The sequence below is a fragment of the Ranitomeya variabilis genome, chromosome 7 (genome assembly GCF_051348905.1).
Source record: "Ranitomeya variabilis isolate aRanVar5 chromosome 7, aRanVar5.hap1, whole genome shotgun sequence".
NCBI classification, from domain to species: Eukaryota; Metazoa; Chordata; class Amphibia; order Anura; family Dendrobatidae; genus Ranitomeya; species Ranitomeya variabilis.
Window position 1 is genome coordinate 202681641 of NC_135238.1, and position 17423 is coordinate 202699063.

General features: G+C 41.5%; 2 protein-coding genes across 3 annotated transcripts in view; one reads left to right on the forward strand and one right to left on the reverse strand.

Annotated features, from left to right (window-relative positions):
- LOC143784436 (dynein axonemal heavy chain 11-like) overlaps positions 1-4766 on the forward strand; it is a 248080-nt gene extending 243314 nt beyond the window's left edge. Inside the window, exon 48 of the mRNA XM_077272673.1 lies at positions 2359-4766. Within this exon, the coding sequence (XP_077128788.1) occupies positions 2359-2606 (248 nt within the window). The 3' untranslated portion in view covers positions 2607-4766. The remainder of the gene's footprint in view (positions 1-2358) is intronic.
- CDCA7 (cell division cycle associated 7) lies at positions 3143-17185 on the reverse strand. 2 transcript variants are annotated; one of them, XM_077272674.1, is made up of 10 exons: positions 17048-17185; positions 10471-10596; positions 9933-10031; positions 8193-8468; positions 7186-7260; positions 6865-7059; positions 6394-6534; positions 5326-5475; positions 5084-5220; positions 3143-4986 (listed from the first exon to the last, which is right to left on the reverse strand). In XM_077272674.1, exons 1-10 carry the CDS (start codon positions 17066-17068, stop codon positions 4956-4958), a joined length of 1251 nt encoding a protein of 416 aa, XP_077128789.1. In that variant the 5' UTR covers positions 17069-17185; the 3' UTR covers positions 3143-4955. The 2 variants fall into 2 exon arrangements, with proteins under 2 accessions (XP_077128789.1, XP_077128790.1); XM_077272675.1 differs by lacking the exon at positions 17048-17185 and adding an exon at positions 16624-16742.
- Positions 17186-17423: the final 238 nt, after the last annotated feature.

Consider the following 17423-nt stretch of genomic DNA (forward strand, 5'->3'; position numbering starts at 1 on the left):
GATTAACAGTTGTGTCCTTAAATGACAGTTCTGTGCGGTGTATAAATATGTGATTCTTCAGATGTTGTATTAGTCTATGCCTGATGAAGAGACCCGAGTAGTCTCGGAAGCTTGCAATTTGTTACCATCTTTTCAGTTAGCCATTAAGGTATCAACCACTGAAGACTCAATTCTAAATATTTTTCAATGCTAGTGTCAGACACTCCTTTATGGGTCAGAAGCAATTGACGTGTGGGCATGAGCCTCTATGTGCTCCTCGCCACAAATCCGATTACATCCACCACTGAAGTAATATTTATGGCGTCATGAACCCCATTCCACCCCAGCTTTGCCCATTGCGGCAGAGCTGGGAGATGCCAGAAGTCACAAAATTTAAGTGAAGTTCCGAGCTGCACCTAAATTTTGCCATTTCTCAAAGCTTTCATGCCAGAATCGGAGCCTTAATGTTTACCTCCAGTACATGTGCATTTCAGACAATAATGGAGAGCGCAATATGATGCCACATTGGACACAAAAAGCAATAACAGCATAGAATGAACCTCGGGATATGGATTCTAAATAATCATATAAGGGGCATCTGGCCTCACTGTCACTCATTTTTTACATATCTGGGCTATTTAAATTAAATGCATAACTTTGAGATCAGAGTCCTAGGTCAGGTTTCCCCCTCGAGATTATACCCTTTAAAAAAAAAAAAAAAAACCCCCGCTGGAATGGCATCACCGATCTAATTTTGTCGCTCCTAGTCTTCTACTTACGAGCCTCCATCTTCATCTGTTATCAGCACGACCCCAGTCATCTAAGGTTGGTGAACTGACAGATAGCTCCAATGTTTGCCGAGTGAGCCGGAGTTTACCTCAATGTAAAGGCCCCGTCTCACATAGCGAGATCGCTAGCGAGATCGCTGCTGAGTCACAAGTTTTGTGACGCAACAGCGACCTCAGTAGCGATCTCGCTATGTGTGACACGTACCAGCGATCAGGCCCCTGCTGTGAGATCGCTGGTCGTGTCGGAATGGCCTGGACCTTTTTTTGGTCGTTGAGGTCCCGCTGACATCGCTGAATCGGTGTGTGTGACACCGATCCAGCGATGTCTTCACTGGTAACCAGGGTAAACATCGGGTTACTAAGCGCAGGGCCGCGCTTAGTAACCCGATGTTTACCCTGGTTACCAGCGTAAATGTAAAAAAAAACAAACACTACATACTCACCATCTGTTGCCCGTCAGGTCCCTTGCAGTCTGCTTCCTGCTCTGAGTGCCGCCGTACAGTGAGAGCACAGCACGGCAGTGACGTCACCGCTGCGCTCTGCTCTCACTGTACGGCGGCAGTCAGAGCAGGAAGCAGACGGCAAGGGACCTGACGGGCAACAGATGGTGAGTATGTAGTGTTTGTTTTTTTTGGTAACCAGGGTAAACATCGGGTTACTAAGCGCGGCCCTGCACTTAGTAACCCGATGTTTACCCTGGTTACCCGGGTGCTGCAGGGGGACTTCGGCATTGTTGAAGACAGTTTCAACGATGCCGAAGTCGTTCCCCTGATCGTTGGTCGCTGGAGAGAGCTGTCTGTGTGACAGCTCCCCAGCGACCACACAGCGACACAACAGCGACGCTGCAGCGATCAGCATCGTTGTCTGTATCGCTGCAGCGTCGCTGTGTGTGACGGGGCCTTAAGTCTATGAGAGCCAGAACAAGATTCTTATAGATTTACACTGAAAGCTGTCGCCGTTACCTCTGACTTATGGTCAGTCAGGAGCTGCGGTCACAAGATGGCGGATTGGCACAAGAGCGGCACCGGGATGAGCTGAAAACAGCATAAAGCATAACAGCATCTGGAGAAGTATAAGACGGGAACTTAGGTTAATAGGACCACTCCAGTGCTAATAAAAAAGATACTGTAGTGCTTTAAAGGGGGTTTTGAATACAAGCTGTTCTGCGGCACCAGCTACACACAATGGAGCCATGTATTGCACCTCACATCCTTCCCCCACCAGAGCTTGCAATAGTTTATCAGTGAGGTTCCCAAACCCTCACTGATCTCATATTGATGAGCTCTGCTAGTTTGGGACAGTGCTTCGATATGGTGTGACCAGCGCACTCCAGAGAAGATATTCTATGCTCAACAGCCTCATATCGCTCCAAGGCTGTCAAGTCAGTCCTTATTAAATGGGTGTCAATCAGATATTGGACCAAGTTGACATAGTAAAACCAGGTTACATATTTTTTTCACTGATCAAATGGACATATTTCTGCTACATATCCAAGATACTGCAGAGCGGCGATAGCTTTCATGGGAAGCTGTGCATTATACTATTACTTATTGCAGGAAATATTTTGTTAAATCTATTGTGTTTTATCCAGGGGCACAGTGGGACGTTCAAGGAGGACATATTGTTGAAGCGCGTTTAAAGGCTCCCAATCCCATGATGCCTGTTATATTTGTGAAAGCCATTCCCAATGACAAGCAAGACACAAGGAACATGTACGAGTGTCCCGTTTACAAGACAAAATTAAGAGGATCGACCTACATTTGGGCATTTCACTTGAAGACCAAGGAGAGACCTTCAAAATGGATTCTTGCTGGTGTGGCTTTATTGTTAAGTGTGTGACATAAAATAAAGAGTGGCAGGGTGAGAACATGGCATTTTCTGCTTCAATTGCAAACCCCAAAAAATATATAAAAAATACTGTATATGTTTGACATGATCGTGGTGTGCACCTTTTGACCACAGCTTGGACAATGTAAATTTTTAATGGAGAAAGTTCAGCGGCGAGCTGTACAATTGCTAGTCTCCACATAATACGCTCTCTATGCAGCTGTTTAAATTTTTATAGTTTTTTTAAATCATAGACATAAACAACCACAGCTACGATTCAGTCGCTGCAGGAACCGTGATTATATCTAAACATGAATATAATATGCCTTTTATATATCATCCTGCATCAGAATCGTAGCCAGCTGTCTCCATTTTAATTACGGTATGTATTCTGAAAATAGATTACGAACAAAACCCTTACAGAACAGTGTGCATGTAGCTGCTACCCACGGAGGGAGAACTCCTCGCTCAACACTCGTTATTCCATTGTGTCCCATTTTTGTGTGGACTGATGTGCACAATGTGTTACACATGAACGGCCACACACATCTATATAGAAAAACTATTTTATTTAAACATGAACTGGTAGAAAACCAAGAACCATGATACAGTGCTATAAACCAAAAAAGTATGAATTTAGCTAAAACACTAATTTGCATTACATGGCCTATTTCAAGTATACAGCACTTTAATTTTTCTATGGGGGGGGGGGGGGGGGGGTGTAATTATCTGTCTGCACTCCTGTCCTTAGAAAGTATTTCTCAGACTTCTGTGTGGAGTTTGTTCCTCTTGGATGTATATGAACATGCTCAGTTTCACACATCCGACATTCACGGTCCAAATTCTGACGACTACGGGTCTCTTGATCTGAATTTAGCAGCCTTATATATTCTATAAGCCTAGGAGGCTGTTCAGGTCAGGAAAGTCGCAGTTGGCCTGGTCATAATGGTCCGTTCTCAGATCATCATTAATTGAGAACTGGCATTACCATTTTCTTTGCGGTCCCAAACACAATCTGCTAACAGTATATGTTTACATGAGGAGCATGAACACTAAAAACCAAATGATGTCTTACTTCATACATTACCAGGAGGCCTAAGAGGATGTTCATATACATATTGAGGTGCCCCAACCCTTATTTCAGAGGGAAATGAGAGTATTTACCAAGAGACCTCAGATTAGACATTAAAATACAGAGTGCATTTCCTAAAAAGCAGGGCACAAGTAAGGAAGAAAAAAAATATTTACACTCAGCAGGTAGGTGACAATCGTCATGTTCCTACAGAAGCTTGTTAAAATCAAACCTTGAATTAAAAGGATCCACCGGTCCTTTGCTAAAAAAGTATGCCGTCACTATGTGACTCCTTACAGCACGCACCACAAGCAGTCAGGATTCTCCAGTGCTAGGAGCAGGTAGTCACTTGCATACATGCCCGTCAAGTGCCGATTACACATGTGTAGCCTCTCTACGTTCACTTGTATTGACCGAGGTTGAGCAGGTCTAGTAGGAAGATGGCCAGAAGAATGCTAATCACATTCTTGTGGTCACGTGGCTGTCCAGTCTTGGCAGCAATACCAGAGAATCCTGACAGCGTGCAGCGAGTGCACTGTAAAGATTCACAAGACTGGACAACCCCTTTAACTCTAACATGACACATTTTAGATTCCTAATTATTAAAGTGCACCAGAACATCGCAGTTTATTACTACGACACCAGTGTTTCATTAGTTTGTGGATCAATTCATTTAACCTGTTATCCACCAAGTGACCCGTCCAGTGGAGATACATTTCCTGTTAACGGAGACCTAGAATAAGATGCAAGACTCACATACATGAAATAGTAATACAGTGACTTCTCATCTAAGGTAGGAGGCTTTTTTAGGGCAAAAATATATATCGGTTGCTTATGTAAGAAAGCCAACCTTCATTTAGTCTATGTACAGTTATAAAACACTTTTTACAACACAATGGGCCTCATTTATGAGCAGAAATATACGCTGTGGTTGGATAGATTAATATGCGCGATAAGACCAGTTTTTCATTATACAGTTTTGGTAGTGGATTTTTCTTTTTTACATTACACTGGCTTGAACAATAGAGGTTTTCTAACACTTTTGCGCTACATGACCATATAACTTCAGCCTCCTATAAAAAAAAAAAAAAAAAATGAAACATTTAAAAAAAATAAAATAAAAATGGAATGTTGTGTGCACAGCCCTACTAATTCACATTCAGATTTACACCGTAACTACTATAAAACAATTTGCTTGCAAACAGTATGTAGACAAAATGCAATATTTCTTTCAGGCTAACAATCAGCTTTTTTTGTTGTTGTCTACAGCAGTGATGCATAAGATAATCTCAGTCTTCCATCTCCAATTCACGCTTCAAGCTGCAAAAAGCAAACAGAATATTTGTTAAAAAATATGTGCCTAAAAACAGCACTGGTGCAAATGTTGGGAAATTTTAATTCTAGAAATAAACAATACCTGCTCAGATAGGCATGTGCATTATCATATCCATGGTACTTGGCCAGGTAAACCAAAACACCTGTGGCACACCGGCCTTTACGCTGTCTACAGAAACTGCAGTTACAGATCCCTCTACATGGTGGGCATCTCCATTCCTGAAAAGAAAATGTCAAGTATAAAAAAGTTAAAGTAAATTCACAAAAAAAAAAAAAAAAAAAAAACTTGTACGTAAAAAAAAAAAAAAAAAAAAGCTGACTTACGGGATCTAATAGTGCAGTCTTCACTTCCTCCCCATATCGGTTTCTTAGGCAGGGGCCACAGAACTGGCCTCTCACACCCATACAATCGGGATTTCTGCAGTTGGTTTTTGTGTCTATTGTCTTCTGACGACACTGATGACAGGTTGAACCCTAAGTAAAAACAAGTGACATGCAAAATTAAAGGGATATTTTTAAGGTGACTCTTTAGCAGCTCAGATCTATGCACCTCACTTCCTGGACTCTGGCAGTTGGACTCTCCTCCTTGGAGAACCATAAAGCTCAGCACAAGTTCTGCTGTAACCCATTAAGCAATCAGTGGTTTGTTCTGAGTCTACACTTCTCTCTATATGTAAATTCAGTGATTGAACAAGCACAGGCTCTGGCCAGCAAGAGCTGCGATTAGTAAACCTACTCTTGGAGAAGTCATTGCTGTTGGCTGGTGATTTTGCAATATTTTAACAGCAGCTTGTCAAGAGCTGGAATGAAGGTAAACAGTGTTTAAAAAAAAAAAAAAAAAGTCAATGGATTGGAAAGAGCTTACTGGAGTATGAAGAGTTAACCCTTTATACTGGAATGTAGCTGCACACTATGCCAGGATCTGGGCAGGCACTAGTGACTGAGCTCCATGGAAAACAGCTGTACACTATGCAAGATAAAAGTTGATGTTGCTAGAGAATGACAGCAGGTAGAAAAAGCAGGTCAATTCCAAACTTGCTTACTTTCATGCTGTCTAACTAAAGCAATTTAATACATTGAGAATACCCCTTTAAGCAATTATGCCAATAGGTCATCTAAAACCGCATGTAAGAGGATAAGTAAAATGTGCTTTTTAAAGAAAAGAAAATTACATATTCGTGTAAAACCCCAACCATGTAAGTTGTCATTATGACTTCAGATTGTGCCTTTGCACTTCTCCATAAACATGCAGAGATATATAAGAATAGTGCATTTTTTCACAAAAATGGCAAGGACAAAAGAAAATCATGAATTTAGTAAGATAGAAGTGTCAAAATGATGTAATCATAAAACAATCACTATCTTCACTGCACCTTTGTAAATGATACTCACTGTAACTCTGTTGTAGACTTTTTCTCGTCCATTGACGCAGATGCCATCCAGTTCCTCTTGTGTTATGTCTTCAACTGGTCGGACTACATGGGGAATGGTCAAGGAAGTCTGTCGACGGAATCTGGGAACATAATGGTCTTCCTGTGAAGGAATTTAACATCAAGATGGATTATTATCAAATGAAAATCATCAAAATTCTGTTTCTGGACCAAATAAATAACATATTGCCATAGGTGAGGGTTACAATTCAGGAAGTTTAGAAACAAAAATTGCAAAATCAGCAGCTGAAAAGGAGATGAAAGCTGGACAAGAAGCAGCTGTTACGTACATAATAGACTTGAATGATAAATTAAGTGACTACATATGATGGTACCATTACAGAAGTAGATAGTTGCAATACAACTGCATTTTATAGTGTCAATAAGCATTTGTCATCAACAATCTTAATGAGGAAGAGTTGTGTGAACTTACATCAGACTCCTCGTACATCTTTCTTTTTCTAATCAAATAGTAGCGGTCATCTTCCTCCTCCTCGTCATCATATGGGGTGGGGCTGGGAGGACCGTCAACAAGAGATTTGGATCTGGTATGAGGCCGAGAGCTTCTTTCTGGATTCCTTCTCATCTGTCCAGGAGTACGCGGTGTTCTAGGAGTACGTTTTATTTTCTGAAGTAAAAGAAGTACATAACTAAACATATCAAATAAATTTCAACCATAAAGTCTCAACACATTGCTTTTAATACTCATTACGGTTGTAATAAATGAGGAAGATTAAAAATATCTGCCACTTACCAAGGAGGGAGAGAATGGACAAGGGCTTGATAGGAAGTCAGGCATGCTTTTAAGTTCTGACATCAACTTTGCAAGCTGAAAAATATGATGTAATGGGTTAAAATAAATTAAAAAGAAAAAAAAAAAAATTAATATACATATCTCACAACAATACTATGGTCAGTCTAGTTCACCGCAGCTTTGAAGTGTGTGTGTGTGTGTGTGTGTGTGTGTGTGTGTGTGTGTGTGTGTGTGTGTGTGTGTGTGTGTGTGTATATATATATATATATATATATATATATATATATATATATATGTGTATATATATATATATATATATATATATATATATATATATATATATATATATATATATATATATATATATATATATATATATATATATATATATATATGTGTGTATATATATATATATATATATATATATATATTCAAAGCTGCGGTGAACTAGACTGACCATAGTATTGTTGCGATTCACATTCACAGGAATTAAGATCAGATCTAGGAGTTAAGACAGATTTAACTCATTGCAACTACATGTAGACATACACTTAGTAGAGGACCTATCACCAAATTTTTAATATTGAACTGGACACCATGTAATAGTGGCTGAAGTGTGGAATAAAAAGTTTGTGTTTTTTTTTTTTTTTACTTCGCCTCTGCATTGTAGGGATATAAGAAGTTAAAAATTTGGCACCTAATCAGTTAACTAAAGTAAGGTCCAGGTGGGTGCTTTCGGCAATTTTCCGTGGAAGTGTGTACTTATGACACTGACATAAGAAGACAGCTACATTGAAGTGGAGAAGGCCCTCACATACCTAAAAAATAAAAGACCTTTGACACAGACCTAACAAGGAAAAAAGGAGGACACCACCAGATAATTGGGACCAATTATCTGACCTTTGACAGACCTATTGGAATGCCAACCTATCCACCCAGATGAAAGTGCAGGTCAGGACAGAAGGTTATTTATCATACATGGAATAATATCCTAGCACTTCACATACCATTTCTTTGTTTTGTTTGATGTTCATGGCACGTTTCTTTAAAAAATCAGCACCTCCCTCATTATCAGACTCATCGGACTCCTCCTTTTGTTTTTTCTTCGCTTCTGCCTGTTCTTCCTTCTTTGGTGGACTTATTCTTTGACTCCTCTTTGGTGGAAACTTCAGAGCTACTTTCAGGGGTAAATTCTTTTTTGCTTCTATATTCTTTTTGGCTTGACCTCTTGTGGACCTTCTAAGCATTTTAGGCTTCTCTTCTTCAGAATCAGATTCAATTTTCTTTACGAAAAAAAACAAAAAAAACAAAAAACACTTAAAAGTGAACTTGTCAGCAGGATTGTGTTCAGAAACCAACACACAGTGTCAGGTTGAAAGGAAACCATGGTTTATGAAATCTTGTGTTTGCTGTTTAATCGTTATTTTCAGTTAATGATATGCTCGTGCTCCGGGGCGGCCTGTGGTGGTAGGCTTTACATTTTCTATATAGCTGACGTGCCCGCAACAGCTGCGGGTGGAATCGCAATATACCCGTGGCGGTTAACTAGTCAAATGCCGCTGCTAATCTCTGACAGCGGCATTTAACTCACACTTACAGGAAGCGTTTCACTGGCTGTTGTGCCCATCATTGACCCCGTCACATGATCGCGGGTCGCCGATAGGTCGGCATGACAACCAGAGGTCTGCAGCAGACCTCTGTGGTTGTCATTGCCATGAACATCGATCCGCAATCATAGCAAGTGAGCAGTTCTGCTAGACACAGGCGATCTGATTTTCACCTGTGTGGCAGAGGCGATCAAAGTACTGCAGCTCCCATGGAGACTACTGAAGCATGCAGAAAAAAAAAAAAATCAAATATACACATATTTGGTATAGCCACATTCAGAACAGCCCAATCCATCAATATATAAAAAAAATAATTAACCTGATCAGTAAATGGTGTAACGAGAGAAAAAAATCGTAACGCCAGAATTACGTTTGGTCTCCGCTACATTGCAATAAAAGGTGATCAATACATTGTATCAATAAAAATGTCAGCTCAGAGAGCAAAAAATAAGCCCTCACCCAGCCTCAGATAACAAAAAATTGAGATGTTGCAGGTCTCGGAAAATGGCGCTTTTTCAACAAGTTTGGGATTTTTTTTCACCACGTAAGTAAAAAAAGAACTTAAGACATGTTTGGTGTATGGTGTATGAATCTGTAATGTCCTGGAGAATCATAATGACAGGTCAGTTTTAGCATTTAGTAAACATGTAAAAAAAAAACAAAACAAAAAAAAAACTGTAGAATCGCATCCGCACTTGGAATTTCGTTTCCCATTTTCCAGTACATGTTATGTTAAAACTAGTGGTGTTGCTCAAAAGTCCGACTCGTCCCGCAAAAAACAAGCCCTCACATGGCGATATTGACTGAAAAAAAAGTTATGGCTCTGGCAAGCAGGGGAGCAAAAAAAAACGAGAACACAAAAACGGAAAATGGCAGAAGGGTTAACAGGTTAAAGAGGTAGAGTAGGCAATTTATAAAAAAAAACAAAAAAAACAAACAGTTTTCAACTTCTGTTAATTTTTCAGCCAAACTTTTTGAAAAGTCGATGGAGCTTAGCAGGATGGGGGCGAAGAACAGCACGGATGACAAATTAATCATACTTTCCACCACAAAATTTTGTAAATGATAGAAATGCACTTCAGCTACAGCTGAAAAACAGTGGCAGTACTGTAATATATATTTTTTTAATACACTACTCACCATGTCACTTTCTGTAAATCCACAAAACGATTCTGAATCCGAATCCTGAGAGAATATTTTGGCCAGTTCTTGGCTTGTGCCTTTTCTAAACATGTTTTTCTGACAGAGTAAATGGAAAAAAAAAATTAAAAAAGGAAAAAAAAAAAAAAAAATGTATATATACAATTTAAGCTGAGTAATTTTCCATAAAAAGCGCAGAGTGAAAAATCACATTTACAAGTGCACTATGAAAGAATAGCTTTTGTTACTAAGAAAATGGCCGAGGTTTAATAACCATTTCAGAGCTGTTATGGCAATCATCAAGCATCTTAGGTCAGGTGACATTTCAAAGGGGAGAATAAGTAGATAATCTACTCCCAACAATTACTACCTAGACCCGCTAGCAAAAAGTAAAATGAAATTACAGGAGATGGTGTACATTCATAAGCGCTCTATAGAAATGTTAGCAGAAGCATGCAGGTTCTAATCAAGCACAACACATTACTTGCATTTCCAGCATGGAGAGCACAGTTCCCGAGCATGCTTCTACCACACTTACTGTGTTTGCAAAATTATCGGAGCCAAAACTGTCACAACTGTCATCGGAAGATGATGAGGTCTCCATGGAAATTAATTTCACATTACGAAATTTGTGGAAATTCTTCGATTTTGAAAGTTCAGTTTTCTGTAAAGGAAAAAGTAGGGACATACTTTAAACCACAGTTTAGAAAATAAAATAAAAAATGTGAAGCATGTCCAATGCTATGGTCAACACAAACCAGACTCTTACAGTAAAGGCCCCGTCTCACATAGCGAGATCGCTAGCGAGATCGCTGCTGAGTCACAAGTTTTGTGACGCAACAGCGACCTCAGTAGCGATCTCGCTATGTGTGACACGTACCAGTGATCAGGCCCCTGCTGCGAGATCGCTGGTCGTGTCGGAATGGCCTGGACCTTTTTTTGGTCGTTGAGGTCCCGCTGACATCGCTGAATCGGTGTGTGTGACACCGATCCAGCGATGTCTTCACTGGTAACCAGGGTAAACATCGGGTTACTAAGCGCAGGGCCGCGCTTAGTAACCCGATGTTTACCCTGGTTACCAGCGTAAATGTAAAAAAAAAACAAACAGTACATACTCACCATCTGTTGCCCGTCAGGTCCCTTGGCGTCTGCTTCCTGCTCTGACTGCCGCCGTAAAGTGAGAGCACAGCAGTGACGTCACCGCTGCGCTCTGCTCTCACTGTACGGCGGCAGTCAGAGCAGGAAGCAGACGCCAAGGGACCTGACGGGCAACAGATGGTGAGTATGTACTGTTTTTTTTTTTTTTGCATTTACGCTGGTAACCAGGGTAAACATCAGGTTACTAAGCGCGGCCCTGCGCTTAGTAACCCGATGTTTACCCTGGTTACCCGGGTGCTGCAGGGGGACTTTGGCATCGTTGAAGACAGTTTCAACGATGCCGAAGTCGTTCCCCTGATCGTTGGTCGCTGGAGAGAGCTGTCTGTGTGACAGCTCCCCAGCGACCACACAGCGACGCTGCAGCGATCAGCATCGTTGTCTGTATCGCTGCAGCGTCGCTGTGTGAGACGGGGCCTTATGCCTCCATCTGTAATGCAAATGTTCTCTCCTCCACAAGAAAAATAAAAGCTGCCTCCCCGGGACATTTATTGGGGGGCAGCAACCCTTTAGATCAATGTCCAATCCTTGCAACATGATTAAAGGGGTAGTCCAGGCATCTAATATTGATTAGATCATCATGGATATCAAATTGGTGGGATTCCCAGGTGTGGGACTCCCACAAATCAGCTGCTTGTCGCTCTGGCAGTGGCTGTATGTTTAGCGGCCAAAGCTGAGAACAGCAGATTAGCTCCTATTCTCTCAAAAGTTTGCTCTGGAACCTGCAGCAGAAATCCAAGCTACAATCTCAATGCCTTAGCTCATAATATTAAACACAGGTCTGAACAAGGATTTATCCTATCCAATGATGCTTTCCTCTAACCACCAGGCTTTTAGCACCCCACATCGGGAGGGTGGTGCAACAAAACAGGTAAAAGCGCAAAAAAAAAAAAAAAAAAAAAAACTGTGACCATACCCTGTGATACACATTAGATGTCTGGCAGCCGAACAGTGCTTCGGCTGACAGCCATCTCGGCAGACTGTCCCATACACAGAAGTGCTCGTTTGGCCAAGCGCTGTGTTCTCTGTAAGAAATCTGCCGACTGACAAGTCAGAGGGTGGGTTATCTCAGGGAGAACAATGTAAATTGGCAGTCTGAAATCATACATGCCCAATACACATCTCTCCCGACCATCAGTGGATTGAGCTGACATCAGTGTAATGTGTATGGAGGCCTACATTTTTGAGGGGTAAGAAACATTCAGCATGTTGGATTTGCCCGATCCTTTGATCTCGCTGGAGAGAAGCTGTTCACCAATAGGTTCTTTCTTTTTTTTTTTTTGCAGACCTATTCTACACAAATATACGGTATATAGATTTCCAAAAAAACGGAGATGCTCCTTTTTAATCCAATTTGTGGATCAATCGTGTCCATTTATGCAGTCTTGTCTGTAAAAACAAAATTTAGTAGGCACGCAAGATTTCCTCTGTGCATCATCCAAGTGCTGCCTGTTATTTGGTGGGAGATACTTTGATCAACGGTATTTATTTTTCATACAAGAAAAATGGATGCCACACTGAATGTAAAAAATAAATAAATAAATAAATAAAAAGAAGAAAACACAACCAGGATGCACTAAACCAAAAATGGATGAAGATTGGATCCAGGAAACTGATTACTTTTTTCCCCCCAGAATTAAAAATCGGCAGTGGGTTTTTAGTTCACGGTTTTGTTTTATTTTTACACTTGGAACATCTCTTTAAAGCTTCCCATTCTTAAAATAAACACCAATATAATACAGGGGAAGTACAGTAAGTGGCGCGCTCTCGATAACTGTAATCTCACATACCGGAAGCAGGTGTTAACACAACTTACTGCAGCAATTAACCGTATTCAGGGGCAGAATACCCACACATCTGCACTTCCCAGAATCTAGCTTTCTTTTCATACAAACCAAAGACCATGTATGATATTTTTATTATGTTTTGTAATCTAGTTGACTCCCATTGTCGGCAGCCGCTTAGAAATTTCAAAGCAAATACTGTTTTTTTGCACAAACTTTTAGCAGCAATTAAATCAGGTGTCAACATGATATATATATTTTATGCATAAAACGGATGTTGTTTTATATGGAGAAGGGTGACTATTCTCTCCCTAGAAAAAAAACCTGATGCGTATAAAGATAAAGTGAAGCGCAGGTCATAAAAAGTGTGCCTCTCGGCTCTAGCGGACATGATCGAACACACACAAGTACATGGGATTTGCTGGCGCGATGCCTGTACGATACGTAAAAGTATCAGACAAGTACTAACAAGAAGAGGCTTAATCACAGCAGGAAAACTTATGTGTAAAGCTCATCCAACATGGGACAGTGAACATGCACTGCCTTGTCTAGAAATATGGACTGGTACAAGTCACTGCCAATGCAGAGAAGGATCAATAATGAGAGGGGAAGAAGCCGCATGCATGCATGAAGAAGTATAGTGCTTGCAATGATGCCAGTGCTTGTAAGTTATGTTACCATGCCCACAGGGGTATGATAATATGCTAAGTGGGCCGACTAATCTGGGGACACTAATACCTGCTCGAAGAGTCAAAGCCCTAATCTACAAATCATAAATGGACTTTAGAAATACTTTTTCTAAAGATCTGTTTGTGTGAAATGTAATACAGGGACTGTTAGGCAGGGGTTTACATGCACCTTCTGGTGGTTCTGGGGGCACGGAGGACCTGACTGGTTCCCTTTAAGTGACCTCCTTTGCGGTATTTGACGTGTTTTCTGCCTAATTCTTCAAGATGGCGCAGGGGAGTTGATTACTTTTTTGCAAAATCAAAGATGCCCTACCTTGCCATTTCTACACCTCTATACGGTAAAAAGTCAAAACACTAGTCTTCACCTACCTAGGAAAAAAAAAAAAAAAGTGTTGTATTCCAGTTTGTTACTGAAGTACAACAGCTCCAAACTTGTAAATATCCATAAATAGATTCAGTTTAGATAGGTAGCACAGACCAGAAAGCCGGTGCTGTCCATTACCAACGCCGTATAAGTATAACAAATCATATACATAATGCAGAGTTTTGTAACTAGGCCCCCTGACGAAGCCGACGCGAAACGCGCGTTGGGGCAACGGTGCTGTCCAGGTCTGACGCCATTCTTGTGGTAAGTACATGGGGTCGGGTTTTTGATTACTGGCTATTTGAGTGTAAGCCTGTGTACAGGGCTGCACGGGTGTCTATACACGACCCAACATATGCCCCTTGTGCCTAGTTACAAAACTCTGCATTATGTATATGATTTGTTATACTTATACGGCGTTGGTAATGGACAGCACCGGCTTTCTGGTCTGTGCTACCTATCTAAACTGAATCTATTTATGGATATTTATATGTTGTTTTAATTTTCTGTCTTGATTTTTGTGGCATTTATTCAATAAAATTTGGTATATTAATTGTCTGGACATATACTCCAATTCTTTTTTGGTTTTCATTATTGTAGGAGTGTCCTCTTTGTAATTTGTGGTGGTTCCCCCCCCTTGTTATATGCTCCCCCACTGGGGTTGTGAGTAATGTGGGTGGACCGTAAACAGCTAATTTTCTTCTTGGGCTTGTTTTATTTTATTAGCTCCAAACTTGTGCGACATTTCAAAAAGTCACAAATGAGTGAGGCTAAAATATCTGGGTAAGGGAGGGGGGGGGAAAAACAGCATAGAAGTCTAGAATGAACAATTTTATGTCAAGGAAAAAAAAAAAGGCCCAAAGTTAATTACGATACTCTGGGCCTGAATGTCTCATATGTGACATTTTCAAGTCTATAAAAGTAAAAATAAAGTCACAAAATAAAAATCCATATCCAAAGCTAATGTGCATATTTGCAGCATAAGTTTCGACATGTCATGGCAGGAGAAACGCTACAAAAAATAGGCATGTTTTTACACGTTTGGCTTTGTTCACACATTCCTTTTCCCGCAGGCAAAACCTGCTCTCTTGGCAGGAAGACACTAATTGCAAAAAAAAAAGCAGGTTTTGTTTAGTTTTTGTTGCAGTATTTTTGTCGTGCTACATTTGTCTTCAGTGCAAAAAATTTTTTTATTTTTTTTTTTTACTTCAGGTTGCCACCAAAACCTGATTCCTGTGTATTTTTCCCCACCCTTTGCATTCAATGGGTGAAATATGTTGAAAGAAGTGACACGCTTCATGCTGCAAAACCTTAGGTTTTGCACAAAATACTGAGGGGAAAATAAACACAAGCTGTGTGCAGGAGATAGCTGAAATCTAGCCAGTATTGTAAAATGCAGCTAAAAATTGCATATAAAAAAAACCACACCAAAAACACAATGTGTGAACATACCCTTGCCGTTGCAGATTATTTTCACCCCAGTCATTATGGGTAAAATCTGCAACATAAATGCTGAAAGGCTATATGTGCACACGTTGCAGATTCGCAGCAGTTTTCAATGCGTTTTACAGTACCATGTTAACGTATGGAAAACAAGATCCGCAGTGCGCAAAATGCCGCGCAGAAACGCCGTGTTGTATTTTCCGCAGCATGTTAACTTTTTGTGTGGATTCCGCTGCGGTTTACACCTGCTCCACAATAGGAATCCGCACAAAATCTGCAGGAATTCCGAGGTAAATCCGCAGATAAAACGCAGTGCTTTTACCTGTGGATTTTTCAAAAAAGGTGCAGAAAAATCCGCACCCGAATCCGCAACGTGTGCACATAGCCAAAGAATTGACATGCTGCAGATTTAAATCTGCAAGGAAAAAATATGCCCCATGTGCACTGCATTTCAGGATTCTCATTCACCTTGCTGGCCTCAGGAAACGCTCAGGTTTTGTGACAGATCTGAGCAGGGAAAAAAAAAATCTGCAAAGTGTGTACAGGGCCAAGGGTCTGCACACGACGTCTCTCAGGAAGCAAAGAAAAGATTCTTCAGGAATTTTGCTTTTTCTTGGTCATTCCCGCAACGCTTTTTTCAATGTTTTTAAGCATCTGCGGCTTTTTTTTTTTTTTTCCGAGCCCATTAACCATAGTAAAGCGCTAGTTTACAAGAGCGATTCCGGGCAGAGAGCGACGGCCGGTACACCCCCATATACAGTAGTGTCGGCAGCACACCCCAGGATTACACCAGGGGGGAGTGCAGACTTTTTATTAGGCCACGTTCACACACATGGCGTTTTTTTTTCCCTTCTGCAGCAAAACTTGCTCTCTAGGCATGTAAAGAGGAAGCAGAATATGAAGCATTATTTGCTTTGCTTCCATTTTTGTCATGCTACATTCGCCTCTTGTGCAAGCTGATAAAGTTTAGTGACAGAAAGATAAAAAAAAAAATAAGTAATTCTACTTCATTAGATTTTGGCACAAAAAATAAACACACAGCAAAACCTGGTACCTGTGGGGTTTTTGTTTGCTTTTTACTTCCAATGGGTGAAAACCGCTGGAAGTGACCTGCTCTAACCTGCAAAAACCAAGTAGAGGCACAAAACACTGAGGACGAAAAAAAAAACACAAGCTGTGTGCAGGAGATTTCTGAATAATAATAATGAAGTCTCATAGACTTTGCTGGTGCTGTGAAACGCCACGTGTGACCATACCACTACTCATCCTTGCGTCATTTCACACGGCCACAGCACATTTCTGGGGTCTCCACACCAGCATAGTAGTGGGGTCTCCCCACAGCTGGGGACACCATGTGACTGCCCCTCAGCTGAGCCGGACGCTCGGATTTCGCGCGCTTTCCCCGCTGTCACGTGACGCACCCTTTCCCCGCCGGGCGGCAGCAGCACGTGTCCCTGCACCAGCAGCAATGCGCTCACACGGTGCGGTTCCGAGCAGCTCACGTCGGTCACCTCCAATCCGAACTCCGTTCGCTTACGTAATAATTGAGCGGCAAAAGCGTTAACGCAGACACACAAGGAGAATGCAAGCAACTACAACCGCAGCGAGGACATGCGCTCCGCAGCATCATTCACACGTGTGCGGCACCAGAGGCGGACGGCACATACTAGAATTACTCACTTGTAGCTTAAAGGGATCCATGTTGTCGGTGATGAGCGGAGCTGATGCGCACACAGCTGGGACTCTCGCTATACTCTGATTTCCCGCGAAATTTTCCCCGCGAAAAAGTTACGGGTGAGGGGGCGTGTTAGAGAGGGAGGCGTGGTTTGGTCAAAACAAGACCATGCGAGAAGGGGCGTGGTAGTGCGGCGCTGTACTGGGAGAAGGGGCGTGGCTGTAGTCTGTGTATGGGAAGGGGCGTGGCTGTGCGCTCCTGTGGCACGGGGCGCCCTGCCCTCCGCTGCAGGGTCACTGAGGAGTCAGTCAGCGCTGGCGCCAAATGTACAGTACAGTGTAGATAGAGGAAGGAGTCCATGACTGCAGGCGGCTGTGTGCA